General features: G+C 41.2%; 1 protein-coding gene across 1 annotated transcript in view; it reads right to left on the bottom strand.

Moving 5' to 3' along the window:
* The window catches only part of LOC122683517 (poly(A)-specific ribonuclease PARN-like), a 50,232-nt gene that overhangs the window by 3,098 nt on the left and 25,882 nt on the right, over window positions 1–21,252 (bottom strand). Inside the window, exons 12-16 of the mRNA XM_043887184.1 lie at window positions 19,755–19,811; window positions 14,144–14,221; window positions 2,227–2,270; window positions 1,040–1,082; window positions 264–339 (exon numbers count right to left, since the gene is read on the bottom strand). Coding sequence (XP_043743119.1) covers window positions 264–339; window positions 1,040–1,082; window positions 2,227–2,270; window positions 14,144–14,221; window positions 19,755–19,811 — 298 coding nt within the window. The remainder of the gene's footprint in view (window positions 1–263; window positions 340–1,039; window positions 1,083–2,226; window positions 2,271–14,143; window positions 14,222–19,754; window positions 19,812–21,252) is intronic.

Below are 21,252 nucleotides of genomic sequence, written 5' to 3'. Positions count from 1 at the left end.
CAAAAAGTCCTGAAGATGCCATTGCTAAACTTCTTAATAAACAGGCTACCCAATCCTACCCGTGCAAGGTAGAGTTAGGATTAGAAGACCATCTTTATTTAGAAAACAGCAACTCAACCAAGGGTATGAGCAAGTTAATTCAGCCAAAATTTATAAATGTACAATTTATTTAGTTTCTAGAATAGTTTTACCTTTCTTCCATAATAGACATCCATAATTATCATTGAGAGTGTGGAGCTTTCTACGATCATTTATATTCTTACCAACTTTAGGAGGGTTGAAAGGTGTCTCTTTTAACCGCTTTTCCAATTCTGCAAGGGATGTGTTGTTAATGATATCCTGCAAACCAGGAAACACAGGGAGGAGCTGTCATCGTCTCAGAGCAACATTTACTAGAGATTCATGAACAATCAGGACCAAAAAAAAAAAAAAAGTACCTAGTACTGCCCCCTTGTGTTCTTTAAAGAAACACAGGAGTCCTTCTTCTCAATATAAGAGAGAAACCACAAGTTTAATTTCCACCATATGGAAAGTACAGCCACATGAAAAGTTTTTATAGATGTGTTAAGTATCTACAGACCTTTGGCCAGAAAGCTATACTGTTCTGGCATTCATTTCACTCAGCCATATAAAGTCACTTCAGAAAGAAGCAAATGATTATATTTTTACCTGAATTCTCTTGATTAGACTATATACCCAAAATATGTAAAATAAGGAAAAGGAAAGAGTGTATGCATCTGTAATCTATTCAAAAATTCATTATATGTTTTAACATTAAAAATTTACATTCAGAAGGAAAAAACCCTCACAATTCCACTACCCAAAGACAACTGCTATTGACATTTGATGTATTTATTTCTAGTCTTTTCCTCAATTTCTTTTTTATCTTTTTTGTTTTTTCAGAGAACAAAAGGTGGTTAAGGGGAAGGTGTATTGGAAAATGACATTCATTAATTGACCAGAATTCTAAAGCTGTAAGCAGCAATCTGGAAAATTTCAAACTGTAATTTATCAATAATAATTCTGATTTTTAAAATACCTTAAAAGGTTGTGTGCTGGCCATCAATTTTGTATCCAAGAGCCTAAAAACAGAAGAATTTTTTAAAAAGGTAAACAATGGACAGCAATGTTCAAAATGTACTTTACTCCAATGAGTAATAGTGGACGGGGGCATTAGGCACATCAGTCATCTGCATCTCCACCACGTCGGACTGTGGATGAGGTCCCCTCATCCGGGCACTTCATCACAAGGCTGCGGGGAAGCCCACAGCCACTTCTGGAACAGAAGTTCCAGAGGGCGCGGGCTCACACTGACATCGGGGTAAGTCAAACATCCTCATGTGTTTGCACGTGGCTCAAACACTGCTGCAGGGCTGATGCTCCCAAGCTCTCATCCTCTCCTACCACTATCCAGATCTGTACCATATAGTATCCTAGAGGGTCAAAACCTGCATTTGCAGTCTCACACAACTGTTATTTCTCACTACTCTGCTTCAGAGATTGCAATAGAAAAAAAAGAGACACACACACACACACTCGTATGAAAATACTATTTCCTCTCACATAAATATGAGTAACTGCAGATAATTGGGCAGAAACAGTCTGGCTGAAAGAGCAACTGCTCCAAGTCCTCTGCAGACAGGTCCTCGGATACAGACTCTTGCTCTGAGGGCTCCATGCGGCTGACGTGGGATCTATCAGAACACACCATACTAACCATGGACAACACCAACAGGCTAAGGCACTGACAAAGTTGAGAAAAAGTTCTCTAGCCAGACAGTTTTTGACCGATGACAGAATACTACTCTCAACATATCCAACTCTATCCAACTATATATTCAACCGTCTTCAATACTCAACTGAATACCCTCAACTGGATGCTTCACTGTGACAAGGTTCACCCAACAGACAAGGCAGGTAAGCGCCAACTCAAGCAGACCTCACAGGTCCCTCAGACAGTGGGAGGCAGGATGAGAAAAAAAGCAGCTGCTGTCCATTTTCATCCTTGGGTCAAATTCTGATTTTTACATTTTAACAACAAACATCATCAACATTTATAAAAGCAAACCATCAGCAAGGTGGAGCTATTAAGCCATTTTCCAGCTTATGAAAACTGAATTGTGACCATGATCTAATGGTTTTAATAAATTACTGTATACCTTTGTGTAATTATGGATGCCCAGATGGCTGTTTTAAACCAAAGGCAAATCCTCAAGGAAAGCTTACCTGGGGAAAACACATGTTGTCACCTCCTTAAATTCATTTAAGTCCTAAAAAACAAGAACGTGACCTGTTATGATTTTACTGGTATATTTGCAATATTTAAAACAAATATTTCAAGTCCCATGGTTCTCTTCTCAAACCATGATACCAACACAGGCCCCTGAAGCTAAACTGTCAGGCCCATTTCTCACTAATATCTAAAAATTTGGGCAATTCCTCACTGATTGGGAATCATATGACCTGATACTAAAATTCTGCATAAACAAAATAGATATGTGAGCATTTTATGGCTGAAACAGAAGAGTTCGGGAAAAGGGTTTCTATTATATGTAGAAAACTATCAGTAATACTTCTCTTACACAACTCACCGTAAAGTGAGACATGTAGAGTTATTTAAATAAAATGGTTCACAGTATCTTGTGATAAAGCATAATGGACAAGAATGTGAAAAGGAATATTTATGTTTAACTGAGTCACTTCGCTGTACAGCAGAAATGAACACACTACAAATCAACTGTACTTCAATAAAATTCTTAAAAAAATAAAGTGGTTCATGCAGGAAATGGACATACTGTAAATTGGATCATACTTTTAATGGAAACACCACTGAAATATTGGTTAAAATGGCCACTAAAACAGAGACTTTCCAATACACATGATTCTTACTTTAACTACTTGGAAAATTGCTTAAGTGGCACCAATAGCAAATGCCTAAATTAGGCAATTCATTTCCCAAGTTTATTTGATCAGGAAGTCTAGAGCTGGAATGAGATTGCTCTCATTTTGAATTAACTTATTTATATACATAATTGCCATACTGCACTGCCTACTCATACTCCTGACCCACTGTGACTACAGTTCTCTTCAGCGTTATTCATGCTTCACAGGAAACTACCATTTCCCATTAGCTTTTCGAGCCTGTAAATACAGTCTGTATTTAGCTAGCTTGAAGTATTTACCAGCTTTTCAATGGCTATCGTTAAATTAATGAACAATACACGAATAAGCGGTTTCAGTGCTAAGTCAAACAAAAAGACAATAAAGAGTGTAATCTCTCAGTTTAGAAAGTCTCACAAGCAAGAAAAAAATTAGAATTATGGCCAGTTCCAGGGTCAGCATATAGCAAGGTAGACCAATGCCTTCTAAAAGGTCATGCTGAATGAAGTAGCAAGACTTTTAAGAAAAGACTCTTCCCCTAAAAACCTGCCCCCAAATATAGATTCTTTAGTGCACTTTTAAATACAACATTGGTAACAGTGTATGTAAAAGTTCTATCATTTTAATTAGGCTTGTTCCTTTCCTGTCATCACTTCTTCCAAAGGTGGATGGAAGAAAACCATTTTCTCCTTCTGACAATGACAGAACACAAAGAAGTTATATAACATACTCGGGCCTTAGTAATAAAGCAAGGGATAAAACCACTTACCGGGGGGAGGAGCCAAGATGGCGGAGGAGTAGGACCGGGAGACCACTTTCTCTCCTACAAATTCATCAAAAGAATAACCGAATGCAGAGCAAACTTCACAAAACAACTTCTGATCGCTAGCTGAGGTCATCAGGCGCCCAGAAAAGCAGACCATTGTCTTCGAAAGGAGGTAGGACAAAATATAAAAGATAAAAAGTGAGACAAAAGAGCTAAGGACGGAGACCCGTCCCGGGAAGGGAGTCTTAGGCGGCCTTGCTTGGGCTAGGGTCCGGGCCTGAGTGCCCTGAGGACAATCGGGGGGAGCTTCTGTGAGGTGCCAACTTGAACTGTGGGAGACCAAAGGAGAGAGAGAAAATTGACCGGCCGGAACACACTGCCGGCCGTTCGCAGAACAAAGGGACGGGGAAAGTCCCGAGAAGAGCTCGCAGGCTGCGGACCGGCCCAGCCCCGCCGGAGGCAGGAGGCAGGGGGGAGGGGAAGGTCGCGGCGAGACACAGGGCGCAGGCACCCGACCAGCGCGGGGCGGGGACTGGGGCTGGGGACGCGGAGGGCGGAAGGCGCGCGCACCCGCTTGGCGCCAGCGGAAACTGAGACTGGGTCCGCGGAAGGGAGTGGGTGCGCCACACCTGGGGATAGCGCGCCCACCAAGCCCCTGGCTGCCTGGACCGCTCTGACGGGGAAGGCACAGAGAGCAGGCGCAGCTTTTCCTTCCGCGCTTTTGTGTAACACCCGAGGGCTGGAACCTCGCGCAGCGCGGGGCGCGCTCCATATAGAACAGCCGGGAGCCTGAGCAGCGCAGACGGAGAAAGCAGCGTCAGCCCCTTCCGGCAGCGCCAGCCCGCCCCCGCAGGGCCAGCCCCTCCCCGCAGCGTCAGCCCCGCCCCCGCAGGGCCAGCCCCTCCCCGCAGCGTCAGCCCCGCCCCCGCAAGGCCAGCCCCGCCCCGCAGCGCCAGCCCCGCCCCGCAGCGTCAGCCCCTCCCAGCAGCGCAACGGAACTAGCTACCTGAATAAGAGTCCGCCTCCGGCCGCCTGTGTCAGGGCGGAAATGAGCCTCTGAAGAGACCGGCAAACAGAAGCCAAATAAACAAAGGGAACCGCTTCAGAAGGGACTGGTGCAACAGATTAAAATCCCTGAAGAAAACACCGACTTCACCGGAAGGGCCCTGTAGATATCGAGAAGTGCAAGCTGGAACGAGGAGCTATCTGAAACTGAGCCGAACCCACACTGACCGCAACAGCTCCAGAGAAATTCCTAGACATATTTTTACTTTTTTTTTATTTTTCTGTTTTTTCTAAGTAAGGAAAAAAAAAATTTTTTTTTTCTTTTTATATTTTTCTTTTTTATTTTTTCTCTTTTATTTTCCTTTAAAATTCCCTATTACTCCCCCATTACTCCTTAACTTTCATTTTCATAGATTTTTACGATTTTTTTAATTAGGGGAAAAAAAAATTTTTTTTTTTTTTTTTTTTTTTTTTTTTTTTTTTTTTTTTTTCTTTTTCTTTTTTTTTCTTCTCCTTTTTCTTCTTTTTTTTTTCTTTCCTTTTTCTCTTCTATTTTCTATTTTTCTTTTTCTCTTATTTCTTTTAAAGTCCTCTAGTACTCCTCTACTACTCTTCATTTTCATCTTCACTACACTATAACCTTACAAAAAAAAAAAAAAAAAGAGAAGCCCTATCTTAAAACCGAAGATTATTCCCTCCCAATCTTGACTCTCTGTTTTCTACCTCAGAACACCTCTATTTCCTCTTTTCCCCTTCTCTTCCCCATCCAATTCTGTGAATCCTTGTAGGTGTCTGAGATACGAGAACACTCTGGGAACAGACAGCTGCGTAGATCTGTCTCTCTCCTCTTGAGTCCCCCTTTTTCTCCTCCTAATCATCTCTATCTCCCTCCTCCCTTTTCTCCTGTTCATGTAACTCTGTGAACCTCTCTGGGTGTCCCTAACGGGGGAGAATCTTTTCGCCATTAACCTAGAAGTTTAATTATCAGAGCTGTATAGTTGGAGAAGTCCTGAGACTACAGGAAGAATAAAACTGAAATCCAGAGGCAGGAAACTTAAGCCCAAAACCTGAGAACACCAGAAAACTCCTGACTACATGGAACTTGAAGTGATAAGTGACCGTCCAAAAGCCTCCATACCTACACTGAAACCAACCACCACCCAAGAGCCAATAAGTTTTAGAGCAAGACATACCACGCAAATTCTCCAGCAACACAGGAACATAGCCCTGAATGTCAACATACAGGCTACCCAAGGTCACACCTAACACATAGACCCAACTCAAAACTCATTACTGGGCACTCCATTGCTCTCCAAAGAGAAGAAATCAAGTTCCACGCACCAGTACACTGACGCAAGCTTCCCTAACCAGGAAACCTTGACAAGCCAAACGTCCAACCCCACCCACTGGGTAAATCCTCCACAATAAAAAGGAACCACAGACCTCCAGAATACAGAAAGTCCACTCCAGACACAGCAATCTAAACAAGATGAAAAGGCAAAGAAATACCCAACAGGTAAAGGAACAAGAAAAATGCCCACCAAGTCAAACAAAAGAGGAGGAGATAGGGAATCTACCTGAAAAAGAATTTAGAATAATGATAATAAAAATGATCCAAAATCTTGAAAACAAAATGGAGTTACAGATAAATAGCTTGGAAACAAAGATTGAAAAGATACAAGAATTGTTTAATAAAGACCTAGAAGAAATAAAAAAGAGTCAATTAAAAATGAATAATGCAATGAATGAGATCAAAAACACTTTGGAGGGAACCAAGAGTAGAATAACGGAGGCAGAAGATAGGATAAGTGAGATAGAAGATAAAATGGTGGAAATAAATGAAGCAGAGAGGAAAAAAGAAAAAAGGATCAAAAGAAATGAGGACAACCTCAGGGACCTCTGGGACAATGTGAAACGCCCCAACATTCGAATCATAGGAGTTCCAGAAGAAGAAGACAAAAAGAAAGGCCATGAGAAAATACTCGAGGAGATAATAGCTGAAAACTTCCCTAAAATGGGGAAGGAAATAGCCACCCAAGTCCAAGAAACCCAGAGAGTTCCAAACAGGATAAACCCAAGGCGAAACACCCCAAGACACATATTAATCAAACTAACAAAGATCAAACACAAAGAACAAATATTAAAAGCAGCAAGGGAAAAACAACAAATAACACACAAAGGGATTCCCATAAGGATAACAGCTGATCTATCAATAGAAACCCTCCAGGCCAGAAGGGAATGGCAGGACGTCCTGAAAGTAATGAAAGAGAATAACCTACAACCTAGATTACTGTATCCAGCAAGGATCTCATTCAGATATGAAGGAGAACTCAAAAGCTTTACAGATAAGCAAAAGCTGAGAGAATTCAGCACTACCAAACCAGCTCTTCAACAAATGCTAAAGGATCTTCTCTAGACAGGAAATGCAGAAAGGTTGTATAAACGTGAACCCAAAACAACAAAGTAAATGGCAACGGGACCACACCTATCAATAATTACCTTAAATGTAAATGGGTTGAATGCCCCAACCAAAAGACAAAGATTGGCTGAATGGATACAAAAACAAGACCCCTATATATGCTGTCTACAAGAGACCCACCTCAAAACAAGAGACACATACAGACTGAAAGTGAAGGGCTGGAAAAAAATATTTCATGCAAACGGAGACCAAAAGAAAGCAGGAGTCGCAATACTCATATCAGATAAAATAGACTTTCAAATAAAAGCTGTGAAAAGAGACAAAGAAGGACACTACATAATGATCAAAGGATCAATCCAAGAAGAAGATATAACAATTATAAATATATATGCACCCAACATAGGAGCACCGCAATATGTACGGCAAACACTAACGAGTATGAAAGAGGAAATTAATAGTAACACAATAATAGTGGGAGACTTTAATACCCCACTCACAACTATGGATAGATCAACTACACAGAAAATTAACAAGGAAACACAAACTTTAAATGACACAATGGACCAGCTAGACCTAATTGATATCTATAGGACATTTCACCCCAAAACAATCAACTTCACCTTTTTCTCAAGTGCACACGGAACCTTCTCCAGAATAGATCACATCCTGGGCCATAAATCTGGTCTTGGAAAATTCAAAAAAACTGAAATCATTCCAGTCATCTTTTCTGACCACAGTGCAGTAAGATTAGATCTCAATTACAGGAAAAAAATTGTTAAAAATTCAAACACATGGAGGCTAAATAACACACTTCTGAATAACCAACAAATCATAGAAGAAATCAAAAAAGAAATCAAAATATGTATAGAAATGAATGAAAATGAAAACACAACAACCCAAAACCTATGGGACACTGTAAAAGCAGTGCTAAGGGGAAAGTTCATAGCATTACAGGCTTACATCAAGAAACAAGAAAAAAGCCAAATAAATAACCTAACTCTACACCTAAAGCAATTAGAGAAGGAAGAAATGAAGAACCCCAGGGTTAGCAGAAGGAAAGAAATCTTAAAAATCAGGGCAGAAATAAATGCAAAAGAAACTAAAGAGACCATAGCAAAAATCAACAAAGCTAAAAGCTGGTTTTTTGAAAAAATAAACAAAATTGACAAACCATTAGCAAGACTCATTAAGAAACAAAGAGACAAGAACCAAATTAACAAAATTAGAAACGAAAATGGAGAGATCACAACAGACAACACTGAAATACAAAGGATCATAAGAGACTACTACCAGCAGCTCTATGCCAATAAAATGGACAACTTGGATGAAATGGACAAATTCTTAGAAAAGTATAACTTTCCAAAACTGAACCAGGAAGAAATAGAAGATCTTAACAGACCCATCACAGGCAAGGAAATCGAAAGTGTAATCAAAAATCTTCCAGCAAACAAAAGCCCAGGACCAGATGGCTTCACAGCTGAATTCTACCAAAAATTTAGAGAAGAGCTAACACCTACCTTACTCAAACTCTTCCAGAAAATTGCAGAAGAAGGTAAACTTCCAAACTCATTCTATGAGGCCACCATCACCCTAATTCCAAAACCAGACAAAGATGCCACAAAAAAAGAAAACTACAGGCCAATATCACTGATGAACATAGATGCAAAAATCCTTAACAAAATTCTAGCAAACAGAATCCAACAACATATTAAAAAAATCATACACCACGACCAAGTGGACTTTATCCCAGGAATGCAAGGATTCTTCAATATCCGCAAATCAATCAACGTAATACACCACATTAACAAATTGAAAGATAAAAACCATATGATTATCTCAATAGATGCAGAGAAAGCCTTTGACAAAATTCAACACTCATTTATGATTAAAACTCTCCAAAAAGCAGGAATAGAAGGAACATACCTCAACATTATAAAAGCCATATATGACAAACCCACAGCAAGCATCACCCTCAATGTTGAAAAATTGAAAGCATTCCCCCTGAAATCAGGAACAAGACAAGGGTGCCCACTGTCACCACTACTGTTCAACATAGTGTTGGAAGTTCTGGCCACAGCAATCAGAGCAGAAAAAGAAGTAAAAGGAATCCAGATAGGAAAAGAAGAAGTGAAACTCTCACTGTTTGCAGATGACATGATCCTCTACATAGAAAACCCTAAAGACTCTACCAGAAAATTACTAGAACTAATCAATGAATATAGTAAAGTTGCAGGATATAAAATTAACACACAGAAATCCCTTGCATTCCTATATACTAACAATGAAAAAACAGAAAGAGAAATTAAGGAAACAATACCATTCACCATTGCAACAAAAAGAATAAAATACTTAGGAGTATATCTACCTAAAGAAACAAAAGACCTATACATAGGAAACTATAAAACACTGATGAAAGAAATCAAAGAGGACACAAACAGATGGAGAAACATACCGTGTTCATGGATTGGAAGAATCAATATTGTCAAAATGGCTATTCTACCCAAAGCAATCTATAGATTCAATGCAATCCCTATCAAGCTACCAACGGTATTTGTCACAGAACTAGACCAAAGAATTTCACAATTTGTATGGAAATACAAAAAACCTCGAATAGCCAAAGTAATCTTGAGAAAGAAGAATGGAACTGGAGGAATCAACCTGCCTGACTTCAGACTCTACTACAAAGCCACAGTCATCAAGACAGTATGGTACTGGCACAAAGACAGAAATATAGATCAATGGAACAGAATAGAAAGCCCAGAGATAAATCCACGAACCTATGGACACCTTATCTTTGACAAAGGAGGCAAGGATATACAATGGAAAAAAGACAACCTCTTTAACAAGTGGTGCTGGGAAAACTGGTCAACCACTTGTAAAAGAATGAAACTAGAACACTTTCTAACACCATACACAAAAATAAACTCGAAATGGATTAAAGATCTAAATGTAAGACCAGAAACTATAAAACTCCTAGAGGAGAACATAGGCAAAACACTCTCTGACATAAATCACAGCAAGATCCTCTATGACCCACCTCCCAGAATATTGGAAATAAAAGCAAAACTAAACAAATGGGATCTAATGAAACTTAAAAGCTTTTGCACTACAAAGGAAACTATAAGTAAGGTGAAAAGACAGCCGTCAGATTGGGAGAAAATAATAGCAAATGAAGAAACAGACAAAGGATTAATCTCAAAAATATACAAGCAACTCCTGAAGCTCAATTCCAGAAAAATAAATGACCCAATCAAAAAATGGGCCAAAGAACTAAACAGACATTTCTCCAAAGAAGACATACAGATGGCTAACAAACACATGAAAAGGTGCTCAACATCACTCATTATTAGAGAAATGCAAATCAAAACCACAATGAGGTACCATTACACGCCAGTCAGGATGGCTGCTATCCAAAAGACTACAAGCAATAAATGCTGGAGAGGGTGTGGAGAAAAGGGAACCCTCTTACACTGTTGGTGGGAATGCAAACTAGTACAGCCACTATGGAAAACAGTGTGGAGATTCCTTAAAAAACTGGAAATAGAACTGCCATATGACCCAGCAATCCCACTTTTGGGCATACACACTGAGGAAACCAGATATGAAAGAGACACGTGCACCCCAATGTTCATCACAGCACTGTTTATAATAGCCAGGACATGGAAGCAACCTAGATGCCCATCAGCAGATGAATGGATAAGGAAGCTGTGGTACATATACACCATGGAATATTACTCAGCTGTCAAAAAGAATTCATTTGAATCAGTCCTAATGAGATGGATGAAACTGGAGCCCATTATACAGAGTGAAGTAAGCCAGAAAGATAAAGAACATTACAGCATACTAACACATATATATGGAATTTAGAAAGATGGTAATGATAACCCTATATGCAAAACAGAAAAAGAGACACAGAAATACAGAACAGACTTTTGAACTCTGTGGGAGAATGTGAGGGTGGGATGTTTCAAAAGAACAGCATGTATACTATCTATGGTGAAACAGATCACCAGCCCAGGTGGGATGCATGAGACAAGTGCTCGGGCCTGGTGCACTGGGAAGACCCAGAGGAGTCGGGTGAAGAGGGAGGTGGGAGGGGGGATCGGGATGGGGAATAAGTGTAAATCTATGGCTGATTCATATCAATGTATGACAAAACCCACTGAAATGTTGTGAAGTAATTAGCCTCCAACTAATAAAAAAATTAAAAAAAATAAAAAAATAAAGCATGTAACCAGATGATTAAAAAAAAAAAAAAAAAAAAAAAAACACTTACCCTAACCCACCTTCTACTTTGCAATAAGTCATATTCTCTTTCCAGTAGAATTTGATTGAAAACTAGCTACATGCAAGATAACATTTATTTAGTCCTTACATACAAAGGCTATGCTAGGCATTTAGACACAGATAATAAAAAGGTCACACTCCCTGTCCAAGGAGGGAATCACTTAGAGAGAAAAGTGGAATAAGATGTAAAGGCAACATTTATGCAACAGAAGAGGTACACGGTTCTCTGGCAGTTCAGAGAAAGGAAAGATCACTCTTGGGCAAGGCAGCAAGCAGGGAAAAGGTGTACACCCAAAGAGGCACACACTGGACCTGGGTAAGATGGGTAAAGCCGTAAATAGCAAACACTGAGAAAAGCCAGAGGAAATTCAAGTTGAAGGATTTCATATACCAAAAATTACAGACATGCAAAAGCACACGTTTTCTGGGGGTTGAAAAATGAGCCAGTCTGGCTGGGAGGAAGGACAAAAACGGGTCCAGACTACACAAGAAGGTTGGGCCAGATCACAGAAGGCTTGATAATGCCAGGCTAAAAAGAATCAACTGTATAGAAAAACAAAGAACATGGGATTAACTCAGAATTTAACTCAGGGTCAGTGATGTGGACAGAGCCATACATCAGGAGATTACAAAGCTGACACAGTTGGAAGACACTCATTTGTTAAATCAGTACTTAATGCCTGTTACAAGCCAAGCTCTGTTTGGTGTCTGAAACACCTATAAACACAGCATTAAATACACTTTCCTTACAGATAACTTCACTGCTCTGAAGGTCAAAAAGCCGTGAGAAAGGCTACTACTATTCAGTCAATAAGGAGTGACAGCTCTGAAATTAACATTAGCCCTTTAGATTTACACAATGCAAATTCACACCCATCATGTTTGTTTTGAGGCTCACAACTATGATGCCTTTGAGTCCCTGAGGGTGATGCAGTTTTTATGAAAAGCAACGACAATCTTAAGGCTGCAGAAATAGGAACAGGCTTCCCAATAGACCTGCGGTACTCAGTGTTGGAATTTTCCAAAGAAAAGTAATCAAGATGCTGAAGGAACGACGCATTGTGAGAAACGTGAAGTAACTGAGGCTTTGCAGATGTATAAACGACACTGAACTCTAAAGTAGGTATCATCCAATCCAGAAGCCATAAAAGGTGAATCTGGTGGTATACGCAGACACAGCAGTAGAGAATGGACTTGCGGACAGGGCGGGGGAAGCAGAGGGTAGGATGAATTGGGTAGCGCTGACATATATACACCACCATGCGCAAAACAGCTAGCTAGTGGGAAGCTGCTGTGTAACACAGGGAGCCCAGCCTGGTGCTCTGTGATGACCTAGAGGGATAGGGTCGGGGGAGGGAAGAGAGCTCAAGAGGGAGGGGATATATATATAATTATAGCTGATTCGAGTTGTTGTATGGCAGAAACCAACACAATATTGAAAAGCAATTATCTTCCAATTAAAAAAAAAATCTGGCGGTATGATAGTTTAAAGCAGAGGCTGGAAACCACGGTCTGCAGGCCAAATCTGGCCTATCACCTATTTTTAAATAAAATTTTTCTGGGACAAAGTCATACCCATTTGTTGACACACTGCATTCTACAGCAGTTTTCAGGTGACAATGACCATCTTAAGAGTCCTGACAAAGACTAGGCAGCCCGGAAAGCCCCAAATATTTGACTATCTGACCCTTTATAGAAAAAGTTTGCCAACCTCTGTTTAAAGGATGGGCTGAAGGTTAAAGTGAGGCAGGGAATCCTGCTTGGAGTTTGCCATCTTCAGATGAGGAATAAGGCTACTTGCTACTTGAAATGGAAAGAATCCAGATGTGAGAGACAGCCTGGAGACAAAACTGCCAGGATTTTCTAACTGGCCAGATCTGGGGGACAGAGGAAGAGCCAAAACGGATGTTAAAAACCATGTTGGTGACTGGGTATCATTTACAGTAAAGCAATCAGGAGGAAGAACGGGTTTGGAGACAGAAGGAGAGAAAGGTTACGTTAAGTTGCACACCCTGTTTGCGACACATGAATTTTAAACCCCACTCATTCTGAAAGCTACCCAGGTAGAGACGTGCGGGGTCAGCGTAAACTGTGACCGGATCTGAGGAGAGATGCCAGCTGGAGAGGAAGATGTCGGTGTCTCCAACTGAAGTTCTAGAAGGCGGGTGAGGTCACTGAAGGACAGAAAACAGGGGGAGTAAATGAAGGCAAGGCACTGCAGTGATGAGCAGCAGTAAGATGAGGCCCTAGGCAGTCAGGGAGCGAAGAGGAGGAGACAGAGAGAAGCCCTTCTCCCGGACTCTGTGCTTTGGTGCCCTGAGACCGCACGGCTCCAAGAGTCCCAAAACACCACGGTCCACAGAGAATCTAAGGGTTACCTTGCAAGAAGCAACCAAGACTTTTACACAACCTGACCCAGTCTACAGACCTCTAGCACCACCACCCACCCCCGCCCCCCACCCCTACCCCAGCCACCCCTGCTTCAGCGCCCTGCTGTGGCTCACGTTAGCAGTATCAAACCCGGAGACCACATCTGCGGCTCAGCAACCCCTGCTCAGCACTAACTGAGCAAACAAACCTCCGGCATCAAGACGAAACAAATGTTTAACCTCGCTCCAGCAATGGCAGATGTCCGAAGATCCTTTAAAATCTCTTCAAAAACATTCAACCAAGTGCAGGAGACTGTCCCTCGGGGACAGGTGCAGACAAGGGAACGGCACCCCACAAAGAACACTTTCTCAGTATTGAAGATGAGAATTTTTAACACAGGCTGACAGGTCACTCACCGCAGGCAGAGGGCAGTAGAACTGATGAACCGTGTGCATGACATCCAAGAGCATGTTGTGTCCAATGACAAGCTTCCCCTGAAAAAAGTCAAGGTTAGGAAAGACTCCTTGGTGCAAAATTTTATCAGGGCTTTTTATTGAAGAGCTCAAAAAAACAGAAAATGCTAAGTATCTTGAAATGTATGGCTTGGTTCCATGAGGATTTTGTACTAAACTTACTTTTTGACACTAAGGGGGAAAAAAAATGTATAAAGATATGCAAATAAAGAAATTTGGGCTGGCTTCATTCCTCTTCTGGTGTAAAATCCAGAATGCAAAGTAAAAGCTCCAAATGACTTTGATTTCATTGATCTTTTTCTCTGATTTTATTCATTTTCTACCCAAAAGAATCAGAAGTAGTAAAATTTTTACTAACACAAGAATCAGAAGTAGCAAAATTTTTATTAAAGAGCTCAAAAATGTAACTGAAAATGCTAGATACCTTGAACTGTCAAATAATTTGTGAACAAATTCCAAATATCTATTTCAGAAATGTATTCTTCAAAACAACTCACTTATTTTCAAAAGACACACTTATAACAATGCTAGAAGGTAAAAAATAAGTAACTTTATTAAATAGAATGTTTCCATTTCCTTCATCATGTATGCCAAATTCCACAGGGCTTGTTTCGAAATATTGTTTCCAATGAAATTCACTGCTCTTCAACCAACGAGGTACAATATATGTGCAATAAATTAGTCCATTTTGATAAAAAGTAAACTGCAAAAATGGAACATCAATTTAGATTTAGCTAGCCAGGTGACAGCATTTTTAACATAAAGCATCTGGAGCTTTTCTCTATGTCCCAGTGGACCTTCAGAGCAATACTCCTTGACTCACAAAGGTAAGCATAATCCTCTGAAATAAATAATTCTATACAAAATCTCCCAAATCCAACAGATGAGCTATCCTCTCATTCTGAATATCTACACAGTGCTAAGATACCAAGTATTGATCGAAACCACAGAGAAGGAAGAAACCCAAAATGGAAGCCCTAAAAGATAAACCTAACTGTATTATAAATGAAGCCCTCGACCATACTGAAGGTGGCTGGGAAGAACAGAAGTAACATCAACACAGCAGATAACAAGAACTGCAATTCCCAGTGTTGGAGGGAAAAAAGTTACAAAGAAGAGAGAGTAGGTTAAAAGTAAACCCTGTGGTACTGGACTAGAATCTGTCGTGTATCAGTATAAATTCATTTTTGAAAATATGCATGTAAGTCAGACACGGAAATATCAACGTGTGTAAACATGCGTGGCCACACACATGTATCATTCTCAGCTCTGTGCAGGGAGGGGAACTAGTAGTAGTAACACCACAGCAGCCCAGCACCAGAACTTGGTTTCTAAAAGGAACCCGGGCTCCTTGGAGAAGTCATTGATTCTAGAGCTGAGGAAAGGAAGATACAAGATGAGTGTGGAATATCTTGTGACGTCAGAAAGTAAGGAGGTGCTCAGAAAAGGAAGGGGCTTGTTACAGGCGAGCCAGCCTGAAGAAGCACCAATGGCCCATGTGGTACCATCCGAGCAACAAAATAAATGATAAGAACACTAGATTAAAATCTGTAGAGGGACCTCCCTCATGGTCCAGGGCTTAGGAATCCACCTGTCAATGCAGGGGACACGGTTCGATCGCTGGTCCAGGAAGACCCCACAGGCTATGGGGCAGCTACCCCGTGTGCCACAGCGTCAGAAGCCTGCATCTCTAGGGCCCATGCTCCACAACAAGAGAAGCCACTGCACCGGGAAGCCGTGCACCGCAACCAGAGAAAAGTAGCCCCTGCTCCACTGCAACTAAAGCCCACAGGCGGCAATGAAGACAGCACAGCCAGAAACAAATAAATAAATAAATAATGTTTTTAAATTAAGAGATAAATCTATACAATGGGGACTTCCCTGGTGGTCAAGTGGTTAAGGATCCACCTTCTACTGCAGGGGATGTCAGTTCGATCTCTAATCAGGGAACTAAGATCCTACATGCCTTGGAGCAACTCATCCCGCAAGCCCCAACTACTAAGCCTGTGTGCCACAACTAGAGAGCCTGCACGCTGCAACTAAGACCTGCTGCAGCCAAATAAACAAATTGTTTAAAGATATGTAGAATGAAATAAGTTTCTCTGAGTCCAAAAAAAAAAAAAAAAAAAAAGGATTAACAGAAGGGGAGCAGGGGCGGCTCTTCTAGAAGATTTCCAGAAACAAATGGAGAAAGAGGGAAACACAAACTCGCCACTAGAATACCACAGTAATGACGGCTGCAGGCAAGATCCACCGACAGATGCTGTCACTGGCAAAAGCTCAAGAAAAAACAGGGTTTTCAGCATCTCAAAATATCGCCCCCAATATATTTATTAACTACAAAAGGGAAAACAGTAACTCTACAGTGCATAGACCCAGCAGACACCACCTGAACTGAGTGATGGGGGTCAACGTCATGAACCATCATTTCTGTGGTCTGCCTGCCAAAACTGTGTCTTCAATCCTACGTGAGAAAAGATCAAACAAATCCAAACCAAGGGACACCTGACACAATTACAATCAATCAATACTCTTTAAAAACATCAAGGTTATAAAAGACAAAGTAAACTACAGACTGCAGAAGAGTAAGGAGAAATAACAAGTAAACTCAATGTGGGGTCCTAGATAGAACCATCAATAGAAAAAGGACTTAGAGGAAAAACAGGTTAAATTCAAGTTAGCTCATAATATTGTACCAAGGCTAATTTCATGGTTTTGCAACTGTGTGGTTATACAAGACAGTAACATCAGGTGTCGCCAGGTGACGGGCGTATAGAAATCCTCTACCAGTTTTTCTGTGGGTGAAAAATTAATACGAATTTTTTTTAAAACTAGAGAAAACAGATTCCTTACTAAGAATGACGGGGAAAGAATCTGGTCTAATACAGAGTGTTTACTTGTTCACTGGCTATACAGAGCTCAACTATGTTAGTAGTTGTAAAGTATGTGACTTAAATTTTAAATGTCTGGATCACTAATAAACAGGGCTAAATTTTTATCACGGTATGCTCTGTGACACGCACTACGAATGGTCCACAACTTGCCATGAATCACTCTGCAGAAGAGGGACCACAGAGAGGAAAAATAGAGGCACAGCTGGCTCAAGGATCTGAATTGTTTGTACAAGGCAAACAAATGCCCCCATCTTGGAAAAGCCCCCTAAACCATCATGCTGGTTATGGGAGCTCAAAGCCAACTGCTGCCCCACATCTGTTTCAGGGACAGCTTCAGTCAATCCACCACTGCTCTGAAAACGGCTGGTTAAGTGTGTATAATGTAAGCAAACACAACCAGAAACTCCCCTCTACTTCTGTGTGGGTGTGTGTGCCTCTCGGTCATGTCCAACTCTTTGTGGCCTCATAGACTGTAGCCCACCAGGCTCCTCTGTCCATGGAATATACCAGGCAAGAATACTGGAGTGGGTTGCCATTCCCTTCTCCAAGAGATCTTTCTAATCCAGGGATCAAACCCAAGACTTTTGCATTACAGGCAGATTCTTCACCACTGAGCCACCAGGGAAGCCCTCTCTGCTTCTCTGGATACACACAATCTTGTTGCTGTTGATCAGTCATATCCTGACTCTTTGGACTGCAGCACATCAGGCTTCCCTGTCCCCCACCATCTTGTGGAGTTTACCCAAGTTAATGTCCATTGAATCAGTGATGCCATCTGACCATCTCATCCTCTGTCACCCTCTTCTCCTTCTGCCTTAAATCTTTCCCAGCATCAGGGTCTTTTCAGACCCTGAATATTCAGGACTGATTTCCTTTAGTTTAGGACTGACTGCTTTGATCTCCTTGCAGTCCAAGGCACTCACAAGAGTCTTCTCTCCAACACCACAGTTCAAAAGCATCAATTCTTCAGTGCTCAGCGTTTTTTACGGTCCAACTCTCACATCCATACATGACTACTAGAAAAACCGTAACTTTGACTATATGGATCTTTGTTGGCAAAGTGATGTCTCTGCTTTTTAATACGCTATCTAGGTTTGTCACAGCATTTCTTTCAAGGAGCAAGTGTCTTTTAATTTCATGGCTGCAGTCACCACCTGTAGTGATTTTGGAGCCCAAGAAAAAGTCTGTCATTGTTTCCATTGTTTCCCCATCTATTTGCCATGAAGTGATGGGACCAGATGCCATGATCTTAGTTTTTTGAAATGTTGAGTTCTAAACTAGCTTTTTGGCTACTTCTCAAGAGACCCACACCTTTGTTTTTCTCCAGGCTCATCCCTGGTTCTATTCTGTTCCAGTAATATCATTTACTTGAAAGAGCTCCTGAGGAGCCAGCCCTTCTCTCTCTCAAGGTCTAAGTTCTGTTTACCCCTTCCCAGGGCCAGTGGCTGCCTCCCCAAAAGTGCTCCTGTGTGACAAGGCTGCACCTACTGTTGAGACAACCACGGACTCCTGAAGCACTGCCCTCAAGCTTCCCCGATGCAGGGCTCAGCATTTAAGGGACAAGATGACTCCTCCAGGGAGACAAATCCTTCTCCCTAGGCCAGCTACTCAAGGACAAGGAAGTCTCGGACTCCAGGAAGTTTAGCATCAGGCAAGCAGTGTGACTTGGATGGGTAACTCAACAGAACAACCAGCAGCAAGACCCAGTTTCTCTCTGCAAGATGGGTGTGCTTCTTTTCTTAAAGGATGTAAGAAACAAGGGAAAATATCTACTATATCTATCACAGAATCCTCCAGCACATTTACATAAACAGTTGACACATTTTTTAAATGCATCAAATGTTATCAAGATATAATTAATTCAGGGCTTCTCTGGGGTAGTGGTAAAGAATCTGCCTGCCAATACAGGAGACACAGGTTCAATCCCTGGCCCGGGAAGATCCCACATGCTGGGGAGCAACTAAGCCCGTGTGCCACAACCATCAAGCCTGTGCTCTAGAGCCCAGGAGACACAACTACTGAGCCCATGTGCCATGTCTACTGAGGCCCACGTGGTCTGGAGCCTGTGCTCCACAACAAGAGAAGTCACCGCAATGAGACGCCCGCGCATCGCAACTAGAGAGTAGCCCCTATTCGCTGAAACTAGAGAAAAGCCCTCACGGCAACAAAGACCCAGCACAGCCAAAATAAATAAATAAATAAGATTATTTTAAAAACAAAGATACAAGATTCAATTAAGTGGAAGAATTCAACACAATTATTTTTATCCTCTAGATTTCTTTTAATGAAGGAATACAAGGTTTCAAACACTGGATTATTTCTCCTCATATTCTTTAGTTTGCTGTTCTGCTTCTTGTTGGTTTTGAGAATAATAAATATCAGTTTCATGGAGCCACATAAGGCCATCACAGTATAATCCTCTTCTGCATTTTAATAGAAATGCTTTCTGAAAAAATGGTTTGGATGTAATTCAGCAATTACAATGTCACACTGAGCACATTATGACAACAAGCTATCTTTATGAAGTTCTAACTTCTCCCTCCAGACCAGGAAAACATTCTAACATCAATGTGACCAGATGATGGATTTGCAATGATAACTTGGCATTTCACAGTAAATGTTATGTCCAGGAAATTAATTACAAAGTGTGTTTCACTTACCGAATTAGCAATGGCATGAATGACTCTAGAAAATCCCACGGCATCATTCAGTTCTTCCTAATTTAAAAACAAAACAAAACACCAACTATTGAAATATATATGTTCCTTATTTGAATGAGTTCTTTATTGAATCTAAGCAAAAAAAAAAAAAAAAAAACCAGAGACTGAAATTTTATATCCAGTTAGATGACTTTTGTTTGCTTTGAGTCCATCACCCCCAAACAAGTGTGTTGGAAATGATTTCTGCATGTACCATTTTTCTGTTTCAGAGAGAGGGCTGAGCAAGTGGCAAACTATTCACTAGTTACTAAGATAACAGTGCTAGGGTATACCCATCACTTCCAATCAACTGTTGAAATTTCCATATCCCTCAAGCTGCCTTGAGGGGCTTCCTGGTGGCTCAGCAGTAAAGAATCCATCTGCCAATGCAGGAGACATGGGTTCAATCCCTGGGTCAGAAAGATCCCCTAGAGGAAGAAATGGCAACCCATTCCAGTATTCTTGCCTGGGTAATCCCATGGACAGAGGAACCTGGTGGGCTACAGTCCATAGGGTTGCAGAGTCTGATACAACTTAAGGACTAAACGAGAAGTTGTCTTATAAACAGGGACTTTTAAAAGCTGCCACCTGCTGGCCAAATCAATACTGCATTCCATTCTGAGGAGAACCACTCAGACTATCTGTTAATCAAGAATTCTCTGATTTTTTTTTTTTTCCTGAGTGAGTGCTTAGTTGCTCAGTCGTGTCAGACTCTTTTTGACCCCATGAACTGTAGCCCACCAGGCTCCTCTGTCCATGGAATTCTCCAGGCAAGAATACTGAATACTGGAGTGGGTTGCCATTCTCTTCTCTAGGGGATTGTCCCAACCCAAGGATCCTCCTGCGCTACAGAAGGATTCTTTACTAACTGAGCCCCCAGGGAAGCCCCCCCCCCACCACCCCGCTGTCTTTTTTCCTGGTCAAATGCATTTTTACAAAATTTTTATAGCATCACACTGAGACGCATTCCCACTCAGCTTCTTCTCTCCTGTCTTCTTCATGACGGTGCTTAAACAGACTCAATTTCTTTCCTATCTTGAAATCCCCTCCTTAACTCTAAACTCTAGAGAACCATTCTCCTTCTCCTTATCTCTTCACAGCTAAATTACTTAATGACTCTTCTCCTGGGATGTCCCTGGTCCAGGGGTTAAGACTGTGCTTCCATTGCAACGGGCATGGGTTCTACTCCTGGTCAGGGAACTAAGATCCTGCATGCTGTGTGGCATGGTCAAAAATTTAAATTAAAACAAAAAAAATTCACTAGGTCCAGTTTAATTCCCAGGAACCTGCAAGCCCCCTGCTCTCCCACTTCACCCTCACTGAAATTGTTTACCTCCTTAAACTACTCTTGAGTCTGAAAAGCACTGGTGGTTTTGTGGAGAAATTGGAACACTTGTACTTTGTTGGTGGGAATGAAAAGTGGTACAGTCACGTGGGAAATAGCATGGTAGTCCCTCAA

Source organism: Cervus elaphus, chromosome 1, assembly GCF_910594005.1.
Source record: "Cervus elaphus chromosome 1, mCerEla1.1, whole genome shotgun sequence".
In the NCBI taxonomy this organism is placed as follows: Eukaryota; Metazoa; Chordata; class Mammalia; order Artiodactyla; family Cervidae; genus Cervus; species Cervus elaphus.
The sequence above is the reverse complement of the archived record's forward strand: the minus strand, read 5'-3'. Positions and strand labels throughout refer to the sequence as shown.